The sequence below is a fragment of the Sturnus vulgaris genome, chromosome 18 (genome assembly GCF_052056855.1).
Source record: "Sturnus vulgaris isolate bStuVul1 chromosome 18, bStuVul1.hap1, whole genome shotgun sequence".
Lineage (NCBI taxonomy): Eukaryota > Metazoa > Chordata > Aves > Passeriformes > Sturnidae > Sturnus > Sturnus vulgaris.
In genome coordinates this window covers 4,819,128-4,838,417 of record NC_142260.1, presented here as the reverse complement: position 1 = coordinate 4,838,417, position 19,290 = coordinate 4,819,128, and the positions used below count along the sequence as shown (strand labels likewise).

At 63.3% G+C, this 19,290-nt stretch overlaps 3 protein-coding genes across 4 annotated transcripts; 1 reads left to right on the top strand and 2 right to left on the bottom strand.

The window, feature by feature from the left end:
* Positions 1-2,850: 2,850 nt before the first annotated feature.
* On the bottom strand, positions 2,851-4,193 carry APLNR (apelin receptor). Its single transcript, XM_014878665.2, has one exon. The coding sequence runs from the start codon at positions 4,191-4,193 to the stop codon at positions 3,078-3,080; it is 1,116 nt and encodes a 371-aa protein (XP_014734151.1). The 3' UTR covers positions 2,851-3,077.
* Positions 4,194-6,783: 2,590 nt separating this feature from the next.
* P2RX3 (purinergic receptor P2X 3) lies at positions 6,784-10,986 on the bottom strand. The gene is made up of 12 exons (XM_088175284.1): positions 10,847-10,986; positions 9,923-10,058; positions 9,751-9,822; positions 9,610-9,676; positions 9,025-9,118; positions 8,866-8,943; positions 8,536-8,677; positions 7,896-8,026; positions 7,691-7,784; positions 7,549-7,614; positions 7,291-7,368; positions 6,784-7,201 (listed from the first exon to the last, which is right to left on the bottom strand). The coding sequence occupies exons 1-12, from the start codon at positions 10,984-10,986 to the stop codon at positions 7,079-7,081; spliced, it is 1,221 nt and encodes a 406-aa protein (XP_088031410.1). The 3' UTR covers positions 6,784-7,078.
* A 759-nt stretch (positions 10,987-11,745) lies between these two features.
* Positions 11,746-18,291, top strand: SSRP1 (structure specific recognition protein 1). Of its 2 annotated transcripts, none has more exons than XM_014878904.2 (17): positions 11,746-11,933; positions 12,442-12,600; positions 12,801-12,986; positions 13,156-13,261; positions 13,712-13,902; positions 13,970-14,200; positions 14,289-14,392; positions 14,501-14,629; positions 14,792-15,013; positions 15,097-15,169; positions 15,582-15,720; positions 15,813-15,858; positions 16,351-16,474; positions 16,849-17,019; positions 17,239-17,330; positions 17,453-17,633; positions 17,890-18,291. In XM_014878904.2, exons 2-17 carry the CDS (start codon positions 12,547-12,549, stop codon positions 17,956-17,958), a joined length of 2,118 nt encoding a protein of 705 aa, XP_014734390.1. In that variant the 5' UTR covers positions 11,746-11,933; positions 12,442-12,546; the 3' UTR covers positions 17,959-18,291. The 2 variants fall into 2 exon arrangements, with proteins under 2 accessions (XP_014734390.1, XP_088031759.1); XM_088175633.1 differs by lacking the exon at positions 11,746-11,933 and adding an exon at positions 11,978-12,131.
* Positions 18,292-19,290: the final 999 nt, after the last annotated feature.

Genomic DNA, 19,290 nt, shown 5'->3' with positions numbered 1-19,290 from the left:
TCACCTCGGCGTCCCCCCCGCCCCCAGGACCCCCTCCGAGCGGGCGGGGGGACGCGGGGCCCGTCCCGCCTGGCCGGAGCCCAGAGGTCGGGCAGCAGCTGTGCCGCGTCCGGCCGCGCCGGAGCCCCGGGGGAGCAATGGGGGCAGCGGCCGGACAGTGGATCCCAGCGCCCAACCTCAGTGCCCCGAAACACGGCACTGCCCTGCATGTCCTCCCATATGTCCATCCATCCATCCATCCATCCATCCATCCATCCATCCATCCATCCGCATAATACAATCTCGCCTCCCATCCCAAACCTCCCCCACCCTCCCAAACTGCCCGCCCCCCATCTTTTCCACCCTTTTTCCTCTCTCTGTCCTCCCCCTCTGTCCCCTCCTCAGTCCTTCAGGGTCCACCAGACCTTCGGGGGTCCCCTCAGAATGGACGGGGCCCCCTAAGGTCCCCGGTGGGTACACACCGAGGCAGGGACCCCCCCTGCCCCGAAATGCCATCCCCGGCAGCAGCCACCGTTCCCACCCCACAGTGACAAAAGTTTCTGAGCCCTGGGTGTGGTGCCGAAGCTTTCCCGCGGCTTTAGCAAACCCGAGATTTCCCGGCACAAACGGGAGCTGCAGCCCCCCCACCCACGCGGTTCCCCCCCTCCGTTTGCTTTGGGGCGGGAGGTGTGAAGGAGCCCGAGCCGGGCTGTAAACACGGAGGTCACTTCAAAGGGGACGCCCCGGGACATCCTTAGCACCACCAGATTATTTCGGCACCGCCGGGCGGGATGCGGGATGCGAGGTGGGGGAGGTTGGGGGGATGAACATCCCGTTTGGCAGCTTGGAAAAGCGGGGAGAGGTGGGGGGAACTGCCCGGGGAGGGGGGGGGCTGTCCCCATCCTTGTGCCAATTCCTATCCCCGGTGCATCCGTCCTACCCGGTGCCCACTTTTACTCCCTGCGCAGAATAATCTCTTTTTTCCCGGCCCAACTGGGACCGTCAGCGTCCCCAAGGCACCGCATTTTGGGGTTTGAGGGGTCCCCAAGCTCTCTGAGGATCACACCCACCCCCCGCTCCCCAGCCATCCTTTCCAAGGATGCTCCCCATCCCCCCGTGCCTGCTGTCCCCCCTCTATCTTCCCTCTTCATCTTCCCCAGGCACTCTCAGGAAGGCAGCACCTTCCTTATCTTCTTCCGACGGGTGGTCCGGCGCTGCTGCCCCTCACCCCCAGCTCCGGCCTTGTTATTTTCTGGAGTGTCCCTGCATTTCTCCCCAGAGACTCTTCAACCAAACATTTCCCTCCTGGAAGGGAAAGGGAAATCTCTAAGACGCGGATAGAAAGTCGGCAGCTCCGTCTCCGCTGCCCGGGCGCCTGCGGCCATTTCCGCGCCCGGCGGCTGAGCAGGACGCGGGGGAAGCAGCAAATCCGACCCCCTCAATAGTGCTGGGGTATTTGAGGGTGGCGGAGGGATGGAGGGAGAGAGGGAGAGATGGAGAGAGGGAGGGAAAGGAGGACGGTGAGATGGAGGGATGGGCAAAGGGAGGAAGAGAAGGGAAAAAATCGTAGAAGCATCAAGTTTTGAAGGGGCATTTAAGATCAAATCCAACCATCATCCCAGACCGTGTAACCCCAAAACCATTAACCCATGGGTGGATGGATGGATGGATGGATGGATGGATGGATGGATGGATGGATGGAGGAGGGGACTGTTGGACTGATGGATGGACATCTGGATTGACAGATGGATGAGAGATATCCAGGGGTCTCTCCATGCTGAGGGAGCCTGGACGGCAGTGGAATGTAAACACACTTTGGGACGTGTCCCTGGATGCAACATTCCCACTCGTCAAGCTCCCCCAGCCCATAGACCAAACCATATCCAGCTGGAAACTCCCTAAAACCCTCAAGGAGGCTCCCATCCCTCCGGGTGGGGGGTTGTGCAGCCCCCAGCCCCCTGGCTGCCCCCTCCATTCCCTCTCTCTGGACAAAGGACTGTCCCCACACGGGGAGACCCGGGGCGGTGGCCCCCAAACACGGTGGGAGCCGGCAGGAAGGCGGAGGCAGCTCCCCCGACGGGAAGCATCCCAAGGAACCCAGTAATGATCCTGCATCCTTTCCAAGAGAGAACAAAGGCTGAGGAGACAGGATAGTTCATCACCGATAAATGAAGGATGTAAATAGCAAATAGGGGGAAGATTTATTTCTAGCAGAGCCTCAGGAAGCGGCGGGGGCTGGGGGGGGGGGGGAAATGGGACAGGAGCCATTTGGTGGCTCAGCCAAATCCTGGTTGGGGTGAGCCGGGGTCCTGCCCGGTGCCCAAACCTCCCATCAGCGCCAAGGGGGTTCTATGTGCCTCTTCATACCCAGGAGGTCCCGTGTCCCCATCTGCACCCAGGGGGTCCCATGTCCCCATCCCTCAAGTTTGGGTGTTTCACAGCACCAGGTCCCGTTTGCACACCCAGGTTGAGTCACCCGGGGCTCGTCCCAGCCTCAGATAAGGATAAAAGCCCCAAAATGGGATTTGGTGGGACAGTGCTGCCGCCTGATCCAATCACAGCTGGGTCGTTGGGGCAGGCAGGTGCTCACCCCACGGAGTCAAATACCCCCATCCCGGTGCTGCAAGGCTCTGAAGTGTTGGGATGGAGGTTTTCTTGCATTTCCCAAAGTGATGCTGAAAAAGAGACCAGAAGAATCTGTCCCAGGCGGAGACCCCCCTACATTGCACACGCACACACCACACACACTGCACCCTCTCTCACAGACACCCTAAAACCCAGCAATACCCTCACCCCTCCATCCTCCCTGCCACCACATGCCCTCGGCCCCCCGAGGGAACTGCGCACACCCTACTCCTTTTTTAACCAAAATTCATTTATTTGTCACAAAACACAAAGCCCTGGAGGTGCCGAGGAAGCCGCCCCTGCCTGAGCCCCCCAGGGGCTCCTCTCCGGCTGTGCCTCAGTTTCCCTTTCCCGCCAGCAGGGCTTTCCAGCGGGGGATACCCAAAGCAAGCCAGGCTTTGGGGCGAGGCGGAGATGGGGGATCCCCCCGAGTAGACCAGCTCGGGGGGCGCCGGGCGCGGTCGGGGAGGGGCTCAGGCGCGGAAGAGCGTCTCCTGGGTGGCGGGGTCCAGCTTGCCCCCCGGGCCGGGGCCCCCCTTGCCACCGGGGGGGTGGCTGTGCCCCGAGGAGTAGCTGGCGGAGCGCTCGGGGCCGGGCCCGGGGGTCCGGCAGCAGAGGAGGGCGGCGCAGGCGTGGCGGAAGCGGGGGTCGAAGAAGGCGTAGAGGAAGGGGTTGAGGCAGCTGTTGATGTAGGCGATGCCGGTGCAGTAGGGATGGAGGTTGTTGAGGAAGGCGTGAAAGGCGCAGGACCAGGGCAGCACCTCCAGGTCCATCAGCACGTAGAGGGTCTTGACCAAGTGGAAGGGCAGCCAGCAGCCCCCGAAAGCGGCCACCAGCACCGTGATGATGGTGAGGAGGCGCTTGCGCTTGCGGGGCCCCTCGGCCCGCTCCCGACGGAAGTGAGTGGCCACGGTGCGGGCGATGAAGAAGTAGCAGGTCAGCATCACGGCGAACGGGGCCACGAAGCCCAGCGCGGTGGAGGAGAGCCCCAGCCCCACCTCCCAGGCGCTCTCCGTCCCCTGCGCCGCCAGCTCCCCGTAGTCCATGTAGCAGGTGATCTTGGTGTCCCCGCTGAGGGCGGCCGCTCGCCGCAGCACCAGGGCGGGCAGGGCCAGCAGGGCCGCCAGCAGCCACAGAGCCACGGTGGCCAGCAGCCCGCTGACCCGCGAGCGCAGCTTGGCCGTGGCCAGCGGCCGGACGATGGCCAGGTAGCGGTCGAAGCTGAGGCCAGTCAGGCAGAAGACGCTGGCGTACATGTTGACGAACACCAGGTAGCTGCTGACCTTGCAGGCGGCCGTGCCGAAGGGCCAGTGGTAGCCCAGCCAGGCGTAGGCGGCCCAGAGGGGCAGGGTGACCACGAAGGTGAGGTCGGCCACGGCCAGGTTGGCGATGAAGGTGTCGGCCGAGCGCCGGCGGTCGCGGCCGCCCTTGAAGACGGTCCAGAGGACCAGCCCGTTGCCGGTGGTGCCCAGCAGGAAGACCAGCAGGTAGATGGTGGGAAGCAGGGCCAGCGAGGGGCCCCACTCCGTGTACTCGCAGTCCGTATCATTGTCGAAGCCGTAGGTGTAGGCGGCCGTCGTCTCGTCCATCGCGGCGCTGGGCTTCGCTCCGCTCAGCTCATCCCGGGCTCACCCGCTCCTCTGGCCCCTGAGCCGCCCGCGAATCCCACCGCGTTACCTCCCCTTCCTCCTCCTCCCCGCCCTCCTCCCGGAGGGGACGGACAGGACAGGGCAGGAGGCAGGGCCGGGGGGAGCCCCCGTGGGAAACTTCACAGCTCCCCCCACCTCCATCTGGCTCCTGCCCGGGGGGTTTTACCGAGCTCTCACCCGCGTGTCAACGCGCCGACCCCCGAGATAAGCCCGGCCCCGCCGCGCCCAGGGGTTTTGGTCGCCCACCACGATGGCGTTCGCTGCTGGAGTCAGGAGCTCAGGAACGGGGGGGCTTCAGCCAGCATTTGGGGTTTCACCTCAGGGTGCCGCATTCAGCGCCGGGGTGTCACACGCCGGGGATGCATTTCGCATGGGCAGTGTCACATCGGGCACTTGGCACTGGGGGGGTGGTGTCACACTGGAGGGAGTCGCACTGGAGGTGGGAGGATGTGCATTTGGTATTTTGCATTTGGCATTTTGCATTCACTCGGGATTCCCTGTTTTGCTCCCAGCTTTGCCACACTGTGCACACAGTGGTGGCTCTGGGGGGTCCCCCAGCGCCGGGCCCCACTTCGAGCATAACACGCCGAGAAGATTTATGCATTTACCAAAAATCCAGGGCGGGGAGGGGGGTTCTGGGACCCCCCACGCTGTAAAAACACCATTTTAGGGCAGCAGCTGCCGCAGGACCGGCTGCCACCGGAGCTCTCGGTCTATCGCAGCTCGGCGGGTTGCTCATGGAGCAAAGTGGCAACGCTGAGCCAAGAGAGAACAACCTTCCCCCCACCCCACAAATAAATATTGGGGAGGACGGGAGGAGGGAAGCCCCCCGCGGTGGTGGGGCCGTGGTGTGGGATTTTGCCTTTGGGACTGAACTCTCACAATTCCATCTCTGGGGAAAAGAACCGAAGAACCCGAGTGAGACTTTGCAGAGTGAGGTCTGAAGAGCCCCAATTCCCCCGGGCCACGCAGGGGGGTCCGGGCTGGGGCCTGGGCTGGGGCTGAAGGCGGGGATTAAGCATAGGATGGGCTGTGGGAAGGGGCAGGTTTAACTCCTGAGTGCAGGGACGGAGGCGGGGGGGCACAGAGCCCCCCGGGACCCCCCGCCGGCTCAGTGGGGCCCTTCTACCAACAAAGAGGTGTAAATGAGGGGTTTTGGGGGGAATTCAGTGGCTGAAATAAGGGGGGAGAGCTCATAGGGGGTCTCCAAAATGAGACAGAGTGGTATAGGGGGGAAAGGGACTGGTAAATAGGGGTGCAGGTTAAGGAGTTCCGGAGGTGGGGGCACAGCAGCACCGAACCAGACACCCAGAGCTGCAGCGTCAGCTGGGAGAACAAACTGGGGCTTAATAAGGCTGGAGATAAGGAACGATCCCGTGTCTCGGTGCCGGGACAGCCAGTTTTCGGGGAGAGGTATTAACCCCCAAAACTGCTTCAACTGGTGGCAGAAATGGGAGGGTGCCCAGTTCCGGTTCAAATACCAAGCTGGAATGAAGAAGGGCTGGAACCCCCCAGTCCTCAGTGCAGACACGACTCGAGCCTTTCCGCTAATTAACAGCATTAACGGGGAAACACCAGCACTGCTAATGAGCCCCCCGGGATCGCAGCCAGGTTCCCCGGGCTGCTCTCGCCCTGGCCGGAGCCCCGTTAATAAGCAGGACCGCTAATGAGCAGTTGTATTAATGACTATTAATAACAATCTCGGCTATCTCTGTCCTAACTGGAACACGGCACAAGTTATTCCTTTCCAGCCGCCACACATGAATCCGTTTCCAGTCTTTTCCCTTTCCAAAAACTGCAGGTTGAGTTTGCCGGTCACCCCCTCCCTGTCCTGGAAGCTGGGATTGCTCGGCCTCGGTGCCACCCAGGGGGTCCCATTGGTCTCGGTGTCCGGGAAGGAGCCCCCTAGGCTGGGTTTGTGGTGGCCACGGGTGGTGGGTGGGTGGCCAGGGCTGGGCTGATAAGGAATCCGTGGGGCTGATAACAAGCCCCGCTATCTGCAGAGGGGGGAGGGCAGGAGCCGCTCTCCCTGCGGGGCGGGGGCTGCCTGGGCACCAGCGAGGGGCTCCAGGACCCTCATGCGTCGTTCCCAGGAATGAACCCCAGGACTTGGCATCAGCGGCTCCACTGGGAATAAGCCAGGCTCCCGGCGTCCCCACTGGGTCTGCAGGGGGATTGGGATGGGAGCCCCCATGGAGTGGGATGAGGAGCCAGACCCCCAAACCCCCGCGCAGGAAGGGCAGCGCTTGACCCTGCACAAGGAGGGATCTGGCAGCTTCCTCCGAATCCACCAGAGTTACTCACATCCCACCGAGGAAGTGACACCCCTAGGTCACCACTCCTGTCCCTATGTGCCCTCTTCCACGGGCTGCGCTGCGGGCACAGCGCTCCTCCTGTTGGCAGCTGCCCCCGCGGTGTCGTCTGTCCCAGGGACAGCACTCCGACCCCTCCTCCCTCTGCTCCCGCACCCCAGCCCTACCCGTCACCCCCAAAACCGCCCCGCGTCCCCCAAAGGCTGGACACGGGTGGGTGCTGCGAGCCACGGGTTTATTGGGGAAGGGGAGTGCAGCCCCCGGCATGGGGTGGCAAAGATAGGGAGGTGCTGGGGAGGGGCACCCTGGGAACAAGGGACAGGGCTCGTATAGGCACTGGGGACACTGGGATGTACTGAGACAACCCCGGGTGGACACTGGGGCTCACAGGAGGAGCACTGCAGACTGGGCGGGCAGCAGGAGCCTGATGAGGGTCCCAGCGAGCCCCTCATCAGGCTATGGGCTCCCTCACAGCATGATGGGAAGGAGGGGGGCTGCCCCATGGCCCCGGGGCTAGAAGCCAAGGGAGAAAGTGCCCGAGTCGGTGGATTGCTTGTCCCGGGAGCAAGTCCCCAATGCCCCGGGGGCACACGCCGTGGGGCTGGCAGGGGTGGCAGGCATGTCGGCCTCTGGCACCTGTGGGGCAGGGGACAGGCACTGGGTGAGTCATTGCACCATGGATGGAAGTGTCCTCATCCCCAGGACACCCCGGCCCCATGTCTGACCTCCTCGAACTTGCGGGCCTTGTAGTGCTCAGCGCCCTTGAGGAAGTTGAGCAGGATGATGTCGCACAGCACCGTGCCCTGGGGGCGGCACTGTTGGGGTGGGGGAGCCCCGCGCTGTGGAGCGCCCCCGCACCCTCACGGAGCCAGGCCGCTGTCACCCTGCGGCCGTGCTGTGTCTCCATGCCCTATGGCCATGGGATTTCCCCCTTTTGCCCTGGGAGGTGTCACCACTCTGGGCTGAGAACGTCCATAACTCACCACACCAATGGAGGTGAAAGCGGCCACCGTGTTGATGAGGGTGGGGACGATGCCGAACTTCCCGGCCTGGGGGAGCAGAGCCCTTCTTGGCCAGAGCCCCCAACCCCCCTGCCACCCCCTGAGTCTCCAGCCCCACACGTACGCTGCCATACACCAGGACATCAAAGCGGATCCCAAAAGCCTTGATGAGGGTGCGGCCCTCGGAGCCGTTGGGCCAGCGGTAGTATCTGGCGTGCCTGCAGGGACAGGGGGACATGGGGATATGGGGACATGGGGATACGGGTACATGGGGATGGGAGCCGTGCCAGGCAGTGCACCCCCCTGTGCCATGCGTGTCCTGACCACACCTGAAGTTGTATCCAGGAGCAGGGGTCCGGGCCAGGCTGTCCAGGCGGGTGAAGGAGTAGCGGGGCAGGCAGAGCTCCCAGGCCCGGTCCAGGTCACACACCCACCCGATCTTGATCCCCAGCACCCCCCCCTGCCCCAGCCCTGCATCAGCACCACGGACCCTGGCCCCATGGCGCCAAGTCCCCACAGTCCTTCATCCCATGGCCCCATGCTCCATGTCTCATGAACCCACCTCCCACATCCCGCTGCACCCCATTTCTCTCATCTCCATGTATGTACTCCCCATGTCCCACATCCCAAACCCCATGCACCCACAGCCATGTCCCTGTGTCAAGCCCTACATCATCACACTGTGTCCTGTGTTCCTTTATCCCCATGTCCTGTTCCCAGCATCCCTCATCCCTGCATCCCGTGTCCCCATGTTATGCAGGTCCGTGTCCCCATGTTATGCAGGTCCGTGTCCCCATCTTCCATGTCCACGTCCCACCACCTCATATCCCCCCATCCTATGTTCTCATGCCCCACATCCCACGTTTCGGTGTCCCCATGCTCTTTCATCCCACCTGCTTGTACCCCTATGTCCCCACACCCACCCCATTCTCCCCCCGTGCCTCCCATGTCCCCTGTGTCCCCGCTCACGGTGGCAGCCAGTGCAGGGAAGTCCTGCCCAGCCAGACGAGCCACGTCCCCCAGGCGCAGGATGGGGCACAAGGGCTGCAGCTGTGGGTGGAAGCGACAGCGGCCCAGCTCCACCCCACTGCCGGGGGGTGGCAGGTTGGTCCTGGGGACACAGGGGGACATGGGGACATGGAGGGATGTGCTATCAGGCAGCAGTCTGGGGTTCATGGACCCCCATCCCAGTGTCCCCCTACCATCTTATGCCTGTGTCCTCTGTCCCCATGTCCCTGTGTTACCCCATCCCTCTGTCCTCATGTTCCCCTGTGTCCCCCCGTGTCTTGTGGCACTCACTTCTCAAATCCAAACAGTGGGAAGCGGATGCTATTCTTGATGAGGAGAGTGAAGTTCTCAGCTTCCAGCATGACAGGGCTGGAGGAAAGGGGGTGACACTGGGGACACGGCAGGGGCCATGTCCCCTGCTCCTCCCTGTGTCCTCGCAGCCCCACTTACACGTCAACAGTGTCCACCTCGGGCGGGCACCAGCCCTGAATCTCGCAGGTGCGCAGGGTCGCGTTGTAGCGGACGCAGCGTCCTGTCAGCAACCCTGGGACCCCTAACCCCTGTCAGCATCCCTGGGACCCCTAACCCCTGTCAGCACACCTGGGATCTCGGACTCTTGAACTCTGTCAGAATCCCTGGGACCCCTGTACTCCCGTCAGTACCCCCAGGGGCGTCCCTGAGACCCCAGATCCCCATCAGTACCCCTGGGATCCCGGGACCACTGTCAGTACCCTCAGGAGCATCCCTGAGACCCCAAATCCCCATCAGCACCCCTGGGATCCCGGGACCACTGTCAGTACCCTCAGGAGCATCCCTGAGACCTCAGATCCCCATCAGCACCCCTGGGATCCGGGGACCCCCGACGGCACCCCTGGGACCCTGAAACCCCGGCTCCCCAAGACCTCCAGCTCCCACATCAGAACCCCGAGCCCTCCCAGTCCCCTGAGCCCACCAAGGGTCCCTCACTCCTGCCCGTGGTGGCTCTCCTCGGTCCCTCCGGTCCCCTCAGCCCCCGTTCCCACCGGGTTCCCTCACCGTTGCTCGTGCCCGGGCTCAGCTCCCGGCAGTCCCGGTCCGCCGAGCAGTGGAACGCGGCTTCGCTCTGCGGGGCGGGGGTCAGCGGACGGAGGGCTCATCGAGGGGTCCCCCCGAGCGCCCCCTGCCCCCTCCCCGCACCTCCGGGCACACGCCCTGCGCCTGGTCCTCGGTCCGGATCTGCTTGGTGACCACCACGAACACCGAGGTGCCCTGGGGGACGTCACTGTCACACGACCCGTCCGAGGCGTGGGGAACTGGGGCGGGGGTGGCCCCGCATCCCTCAGTGACCCCTCCGGTCCCCGGTGCTCACCTGGGGGGGCGTGATGTAGTCTGCCGTGTCCATCACCTGCCCCGCGTAGCGCCCCACGCCCTTCACCTTGGTGACCACGGAGGACTCGATGGCGGTGTCCCGCACCTGGTACGCTTTCTCATGGAGGAACACCCAGCTGGGACAGCACCGCGGGTGACGCTGGGGACAGCCACCCCCGGACACTACCGGCACCCCCCGGACTTTCTTGTGATCCCTGGCCCCCCGGAGCTGTCAGCGCCAGCCGCTGCAGGTCCCCGACACTCGCTTGTCATCCCCCCCGCCGGTGGCTGATGCCACCCCCCGGGAGCCCTCGGGGACAGGGACCCCCCTCTGTCATCCCCTGCGGCTGAGCGGCTTCTCTGACCCTCGGTGTCATCCACACTGTCCCCTTCCCGTCATCCATCCGAGATGTTCTCCTGGCTGTCCCCCTTGTGTCATCCGTAACGACACCTTGCTGTCCCCATCATGTCACCTGCACTGCCACCCTCCTGTCACCCGCACCGGCAAGCTCTCTGGCTGTCCCCCTTGTGTCACCCGCACCGACATCCTCTGTCCCACCTTGTCAACCGGCACACTCTCCTGGCTGTCCCCATCGTGCCACCTGCTCCAGCACACCTGAAGTCCCAGCACTGACACATTTTGTCACCCGCTCTCCCGTCACTCCTCTGCTCCATCATTTCCCTACTCCCGGCCTGGCCACCCCCTCACCCCGCACCGCCGCACGGGTGTCCCCTCGCTGTGACCCCACTGCCACATCCCCCATCACCCTTGTCACCCCCGGGTGTCACCTGCAGCAGCGAGTGGGAATCACCGTGCCGCCGCGGTACCGGGAAAGGGTTCGGGGGTGTGTCCCGGGGGATGTCCCGGGGCGGGGTGTCCCAGAGATGCCCGGGGGATGTCCCGGCGGCTGCCAGGGGCGCTCACCCAACGAAATAGGCGAGGATGAGGAGCTGGACGCTGCGATTGACGACGCCCACCACCCAGCTCTTCACCACCACCGACTTGGTGGTCTCGTAGGAGAAGAAGTCGCTCACCCAGCGGGTGCGGGAGCTCGGGAGGGGCATGGGCAGCGCGGGGAGCGGCGGGCGATGGGGTTACGGGCTGGGCAAGGCAGGGCTGCGGGCAGGGCAGCGGCAGGCAGGGCTGCGGGAACGGAGGGTGATGCGTGAAGGGCAGGGCAGGGTTGCGGACAGTGAGCAGGGATGCGGGCAGGGCAGGGCGAGGGTGCAGGCAGGGGTACCGGCAGAGTCACGGGCAGGGTGCGGGTACCGGCAGGGTGTGGGCAGCACCCGCAGGGGTGCGGGCAACGAGGGCGGTGCGGGCGGGCGGAGGCGGGGGCAGGGCGGGGGCCGGGGGCGGGGGCACGGCCTGGGGGGGACGGGAAGGGTCGCTCCCCCTTCCTGGGGGGAGGTAGGGGTGCAGGCTGCGTCCTTCCCAGGGGTTCCTGTGGTGGGGAGCCCCAAATGGAGGACCCATTCGGACACCGGGGAGCCCAGCGTTGGGGTGCACGTGGTGGGTTCGCCTCAGACTGGGGATACCTGATATGGAGGGGACACCCCTGCCGGGGAGCACGAAGAGGGTGCCCCGTGCGTGCGGTTTCGGGGGTGCCCCTCTCTGGGCCGCCCCATTGTGTGGTTCTAACACTTTGGGGCACCCCGGGTTCGGGGGGGGTTGCCCCTACACGAGGTGACGTCACGGGGCTCGCCCCGCGCTAGCCAATGGGGTTCCTCCCCCCTTTTCTCTGTGGTTTTGGGCGGGGTAGAGCGGCGACTGGGGGGCGGGGTCGCGGCTGCTCTAGCCCCGCCCCCGCCGCCTCGGTGGGCGGGGTCCTCCGGCGCGCTGCCGTGCCGCCCGCGGTGCGGCGGCGAGCTCTGCATGGCCCCGCCCCGTCGCCAGGGGGCGCCAGCGCGGACCGGCGACATGGCGGAAGTCCATGCGCGACTTCCGGCGGCGGCGGCGGCGGCTCCGCGCGGTTCGCGCTGCGCAGGCGGGAAAAGCGGCGGCGGCGGCGGTGCGTGGGGGCCGGGCGGGCTTGTCCGGGGGAGGGGGGTGTCTGGGTCTCGTGGGGAGGAACCTGGAGTCAGGGGAGCCCGGGCTGGGATGCGGAAACAGGCCTGAGCAGGGAATATGCTCGGGGCAGGGGGCAGTCCTGCGACTGGGGGGAGACCCGGGGGAAGATTGGAAGCTCAGGCCCGGAAGGAATTTGGGGGTGCGGTGAATGGTTTGGGGTGCGGAGAGGCCGCATCAGGGAGGGGAGGGGTTGGAGTGGAGAGTTTCGAGAGGTACGATGACACAGCGGTGGCCGAAGGGTGCAGGAAGGGCCCTGGGGCCAAGGCACATCTGGGGAAGGGGCGAGAGGGGCCAGGGGTCGCCCGTGTCAGTGAGTCAGGTGCCACCTCGAAGGGCAGCGTCCGGGGCTGGGGGTGGGAGCAGTTGGGAGGGGTGAGGTTTGGTTTTGGGGGCACTGCGGAGGGCCAGGAGCCCGTCGCCAGCCCGGCTCACCCGCTGTCCTCCCACAGCTGCCGTGACTGACTCCTCTGCCGCTGCCCTGGGCATGCCAGACTGGAGGGGCTGCTGAACCCCCCTGAGCTCGTCCCTGTCCCCTCCCACACCCCGCCGCCGCCATGGCCGATACGCTGGAGTTCAACGAGATCTACCAGGAGGTGAAGGGGTCTATGGTAAGTGAAGGGACATGAGGATGGCCCCAGGGGCACTTCCAGGGGGATGTGGGGAGCAAATGCTGCGTGGTGAAGAGATTGTGGGGGATGGAGCTATGGCAGGTTGGTGGCGTGGGTACCTGGAGGGCTGCACCCAGCAGGGCTGTGGTTCCTCCATGGTTCCATGGGACTGAGTCCCCTCATTCCCAACTCTCCCACAGAATGATGGGCGGCTGCGGCTGAGCCGGCAGGGCGTCATCTTCAAGAACAGCAAGACAGGGAAGGTGGATAACATCCAGGCCTCAGAGCTGGCTGAGGGTGTGTGGCGGCGCGTGGCGCTGGGGCACGGCCTCAAGCTGCTCACCAAGAACGGCCATGTCTACAAGTATGACGGGTTCCGGGAGTCGGTGAGTCCCTGATCCCTGTTCCCACTGCCTTGGCCCTGTCCCAGATCCAGCTGTGCTCCCTGCCAGCCCCACAACAACTCTGCATCTCCATGCCCAGGGGCTATGTCTCACTTGAGGCTCTGGGCACTGGTGGTTCCTGATGGTGTTTCCTCCTTCTTGCCCAACCCAGGAATTTGACAAGCTCTCAGATTTCTTCAAGGCCCACTATTGCCTGGAGCTTGCGGAGAAGGATCTGTGTGTGAAGGGCTGGAACTGGGGCACAGTGAGGTTTGGAGGTGAGTTCCAGTGGCAGCCTGAGGCTGTGGGGCGGGATGTTCCCACCAGTGTGGCTGTTCTGCTGCCCCAGCCATTCCCTTGGGAGCATCTGCTTTCTAGGGATGTTCTCAGGGACATTGAGGACATTTGCCATCTCAGGAGGGCTCTGAATCCCAGGGGTCTGTGCTTGGTGTGGAATCTGCACATATGTGGCAGAGCTGCCGTTCTTCAGGGAATCATGGGAGCTGGTGGATGTGTCTCCAGCTCAAGAACCAGGACACATGGGGTCAGGCAGTTCCTTTTTGTGTGTTTCTGGGATGCAGCTGAAAGGGAGAAAGCCTGGAGATTTTGGAGGATAGGAACTCAGTGATAAGAGCAGAGGCACTGCTGAATTTTGGGAGAGGAACAGGACTGTGGCTGGAGGTGGGATTTGTGGGGCACAGCTCTGACTGGCTGTGATGTCCCCATAGGGCAACTGCTGTCCTTTGACATTGGGGAGCAGCCAGTGTTCGAGATCCCACTCAGCAATGTGTCCCAGTGCACCACGGGCAAGAACGAGGTGACGCTGGAGTTCCACCAGAACGATGACGCCGAGGTCTCGCTCATGGAGGTCCGGTTCTACGTGCCCCCCACTCAGGAGGACGGCGTGGACCCCGTGGAGGTGCGTGGGCCTGGCAGGAGGGCAGGGGCTGGCAGAGAGGGACCCTTGGTGACCGCTTCTCTCACAGGCCTTCGCCCAGAACGTGCTGTCCAAGGCGGACGTGATCCAGGCCACCGGAGATGCCATCTGCATCTTCCGGGAGCTGCAGTGCCTGACGCCGCGTGGGCGCTACGATATCCGCATCTACCCCACCTTCCTGCACCTGCACGGCAAGACCTTCGACTACAAGATCCCCTACACCACCGTGCTGCGCCTCTTCCTGCTCCCGCACAAGGACCAGCGCCAGATGTTCTTCGTGGTGAGTGGGAATGGCTCAGCCCTTCCCTGGAAGGGGACTGGGGGTGCTTCAGGGGGTTTCATGCCTTCACCTCCTCTTCTCTTTCCAGATCAGCCTGGACCCACCAATAAAGCAAGGCCAGACCCGCTACCACTTCCTGATCCTGCTCTTCTCCAAGGATGAGGACATTTCCCTGACCCTCAACATGAATGAGTAAGCTCCCCTATTGCCACGCTGCTTCCTAGAGCCCTCCCTCCTCCTGAGGGAGGTATTTACCCCTCAGACCCTGTTCTCACCTCTGCCGTGCTTTCCTCTATGCAGAGAGGAGGTGGAGAAGCGCTTTGAGGGGCGGCTCACCAAGAACATGTCGGGGTCCCTCTACGAGATGGTCAGCCGAGTGATGAAGGCACTGGTGAACCGCAAGATCACCGTGCCTGGAAACTTCCAGGGGTGAGCGGCTGCAGGGCCAGTCCCTCTCTTTCCACCCTTCCCACTCCATGGCCAGGGGGAAGGGGCTCTCTGTGTGATTGGTGCCAGGGAGCAGGGCCTGTCTGCCGGGGCTGGGCACAGGGAGGGTGTTTTTCCCCATGGACAGCAGTGTTTGTCCTGCAGACACTCGGGAGCCCAGTGCATCACCTGCTCCTACAAGGCCAGCTCAGGGCTGCTGTACCCGCTGGAGAGGGGCTTCATCTACGTGCACAAGCCCCCCGTGCACATCCGCTTCGATGAGATCTCCTTCGTCAACTTTGCCCGTGGCACCACCACCACCCGCTCCTTCGACTTTGAGATTGAGACCAAGCAGGGCACCCAGTACACCTTCAGCAGCATCGAGAGGTGGGTGTGAGCTGTGGGGCCAGCCTGGCTGTGCCCACCAGGGCTCCCCAGCACCCCCGGCCCGACCATGCCCTCTCCCACAGGGAGGAATACGGGAAGCTCTTCGACTTTGTCAATGCCAAGAAGCTGAACATCAAGAACCGGGGGCTGAAGGAGGTATCAGCCGCATAGGGCCGGGCTCACGCCCACTGGCGCTAGCGCTGCCTTCTCCCAGAATCCGTCTGCTTTTCCCTCCTTTTTTCACCTGTCTTTTCTCTCCTTGCCCTTGTAGAGGAAAAAGGTCCGTGCGATATCCCTTCCTCTTTCTCCTCCTCCTCCTCCTGGTGCAGGTTTCCTGTGCATGGCTGTGGTGGTCTCTGACTAACCCAGTAACCCCAGTGTGGTGTGTGAGGGCCCCCCTAACCCCCATAACTGCTCTGCCCCTCTCTCCGGGGCCCGGAGGGGGGGAAGGAAGGAGGGGGCATGGCTGTGTCCGTCCCGTGCCCTGTGCATGCCCAGGGCTGTGCTCACCCAGGGCTGAGTTCCAGAGCAGGACACAGGGAGCAGCTCTCATCCCGCCTCTCCACAGGGCATGAAGCAGAGCTATGATGAATATGCTGACTCTGATGAGGATCAGCACGATGCCTACTTGGAGAGGATGAAGGAGGAGGGCAAGATCCGGGAGGAGAATGCCAATGACAGCAGCGATGGTTCCGGGGAGGAGACAGGTGAGAGTTGGGGCTGTGAGGGGCTGCCATGATGCTCCAGCTCCTGCTCCCCATGATGATCTGAAGCCCTGAGCTCTCGCTTTCTCTTTCAGACTCATCCTTCAACCCTGGAGAAGAGGATGATGACGTGGCTGAAGAGTGAGTAGAGACCAGGCAGGGCTCTATCCAGAAGCCCCATAGGAAGGTGCTGTTCTAGGGCTGTGTGAGCATTGAGAGATGTTCATAGCATGCTGAGATCACCTGGATTTGGGAATGTACAGCCCTGGATTTGGAATGTTGGGCAGCTGGGGCAGTTCTGGTCTCACTTCATTGTAATGGCATTAGGCAGTATGAGAGCGTTCTGGAAGGGCTCCTGGGGAGGCCTTGGCTGCACTTTTCGGGAAAGAGAAGAGTTGGGAGGAGGATTAAAGCCCCAAGCTGGGGTGAGGATGGGGTGGGAGTCATGGGGGAGCTTGAAGCTGAGCCCTGGCGCCATGAGAGCTCCAAATATCCAGGAAGTAGAGCACAATGAGCTGTGTTCGTGGAAAGCTGCTCCCCTGAGGGCTGTTAATGGGAGCAGGGCAGCTCCAGCCCGGGAAGCCTCAGGGCTGTGGTGGCTGGGGCAGCTCTGAGGCTGGTGCCGCCATGCAGGTTCGACAGCAACGCCTCGGCCAGTTCCTCCAGCGGTGATGGCGACAGCGACCGTGAGGACAAGAAACCGGCCAAGAAGGCCAAGATCGTCAAGGACCGCAAGCCCCGCAAGAAGCAGCCAGAGGTGAGGGGCTGCTGTGGGTGCAGGACCAGCTCCTGGAGTGGGATCAGGCAGGTCACAGCCCCACCTGAGCTGCCTCACCTCATGCTCTGCAGCACTCATTAGTGCCCTGGCCAGAGCTGTTGTCTAGGCTTGGCATCGCTGCCTTCAGATGGGTCCCGGCTGAGCCTCTCCCAGGGGCACGTTGTTCCCATGCCCAGCCTATCCTGGTTGTTGTCGGGCTGTTCTCCAGCAGCCTGACCCCCAGCTGTGATCCTCCAGCCCCTCTCCCAGGGCTGCAGCTGGATTGCTGGGGGGTGCAGAGGCGAGCAGGGCCTGGTCCTGAGGTGTTGCGTGAGGGGTGCATTGGGGTTCCACGAGTGTTCTCCACCTCCCAGAGCAAGAAGGGGAAGGACCCCAACGCTCCCAAGCGCCCGATGTCAGCCTACATGCTCTGGCTGAATGCCAGCCGGGAGAAGATCAAGTCGGACCATCCTGGTATCAGCATCACCGATCTGTCCAAGAAGGCTGGGGAGCTCTGGAAGGCCATGTCCAAGGAGAAGAAGGAGGTGAGGGATGGGAGGCCCAGAACAGAGCTGGGCCTGGTTCAGGAGGGGAGGCTGGATGTAGAAGACCCTTCCTTGCTCATGGGAGCCTGGAGCTGCACAGATGGGGAGTTGGGAAGGGCTGGGGACATCCTCGGGCTGGTGAGCTGGGTGATGAGAAGTGGGAGCAGGGTGGGGTGCAGGTTTGTGCTGGAGGAGGGGGACTGTGTGCTCTGGCTGCAGGAGTGGGATCGGAAGGCAGAAGATGCCAGGCGAGACTACGAGAAGGCCATGAAGGAATACAGTGTGGGCAGCAAGGCCGACAGCCACAGGGGGTGAGTGTGCTGGCAAGGGGCTGGCAGGGCCTGACCCCAAAAATTGGGCTGTTCCGGGGGTCAGTGCACTGCTAACTGGGTAATGCGGCTCCTCTCCCCTCTGCCCACCCAACCCTGCGCAGGGAGAGGTCAAAGAAGAAGAAGAAGAAGCAGGAGAAGCAGGTGAAGGGGAAAGGGGACAAGAAAGGTGCCACCTCCAAGTCTTCATCCTCCAAGTCCCCGGCTAAGGGCATGAGTGACAGCTTCAAGAGCAAGGAATTCGTGTCCAGCGATGAGAGCTCCTCTGCAGAGAGCAAGAAGGAGGTGGGGGTCACAATTGGGGGAGGTCCTGGTCCTTCTTCCCAAGGGAATGACTGTGAGGGTCTCAGCCCCTCTTCCTTGGGGTACATCCCGGTGATTTCTGCTGGAGAGGCTGGGTCCTTCTGGTACCTCATGTCGTGGTACTTTGAAATCCCTCGAGGTGTCCCCAAATCACCAGTATCATCCTGTCCCTGCTGTAGTAGGGGATACTGCTCTGCCATCATTGTCCCCTGCTGACCTCTTTGTCCCCTGCTCGTAGGACTCAGAGGACGAGGGAGCTGCCAGCCCGGCCCCCAGCTCAGAGGACTCTGCATCCGGCTCGGATTAGCCCCATCCCAGTTGGCTCCAGGCTGGATCCCAGGTCGGGAGAGGACTGGGTGGGCCGGCCCCACGGCAAGGACCCAGGTCCCAGGCTCTGGATGGCTCCCATCTGGGAGCAGGGCCAGGTTCCCCTGTTCCCCCAGCACCCCATGGTGGCAGGAGGTGCCAGAGGCTCCTCAGTCCTTCACCTTTGTATTCCATCAATTTATTTTTTCTAAACACTTGGGTTTCTGTCCTTTTCTTTCCTTCCCTCGTTGGGTTTTTTTTTTTTTTGGTGTTGTTTTTTTGTATTTTGGGTCCGTTCACATGGCAACTCGGGTTGAATAAAAAAAAAAACCCACTGATGGTGTTTGTGTGGGTGTGGGGCTGGCTCCCCCATCCCTCCTTCCTTCCTGCAGCCATCCGGGAGCTCGTTCCCCTCCTTGAACCGCTTCCAGGGCTGACTTCACTCTCTCCCCACCCTCCATTAGCGGCCCCCAGCCCCTGCTCAGCCATCAGGGCTCCTAATTACAGCCCCTCGCTCGATCCTGATGCCATTTGGGGGTTTTTCTACCTCTCTCATGAGGGGGTTGATCCGATTAAGGCCTGTTTCCCCTCCGGCGTTGATTACAGCCGATTCCCGGTCTGGAACCAGCCCCAGGGGGGACCCCATGGCGTCCTGTTCCCCCCTCCTTCCAGTGCCTTTACTGGCACCGCTGGTATGGGGCTGCGGGGAAGCAGGAGCCCCCCGGGACGGAAGCGGCGGGTCCCCGGTGGGCACAATGGACCCTGGATGCCCAAATGGTGGGGGGGGGGGCTCTATTGTTACAGCAACCTCCACCTAAATACGCATTACTGCCCTTCTGGCAGCAGACCCACGGTTAGAGGACCCCGGGAATGGGATAATTTGCAACCGGGGGGATCCATGGGGTGCTGCCCGGCCCCTGGGGGTGATTCGGGGTGTGCTGGAGGTCTCCAGCGTGTCCCCCGCCCCCATTTTGGAGGGCTCTCTAGCCGCCCCTCTCTATGGCCCGCCCGCCACGCGGCGCCGCTCCGCCCCGCCCCTCTCTGTCGGCGGGGCGTGCCCGGCCCGCTCATGAATATGCATGAGCAGCGCCGGTGGAGGGTGAGTGGGGGTCTCTCTGCCAACATGGAGCTGCGGGTAACTGGGATCTCTCCCGGGCCTGTGGCTCCCGCCGGGGCACCACGCGGCTTCGGCCTCGGCGGGCAACATGGGCCCGGGACCCCCGAATTGAGTGGGGGGCTTCGTTGTCATGGGGACGGCGCTAGGCCGCGGTTGCGGCCTACTTAGCCACTCGATCGGAGGCTTCGTTGCCGTAGCAATGAGGCTAGGCCGTGC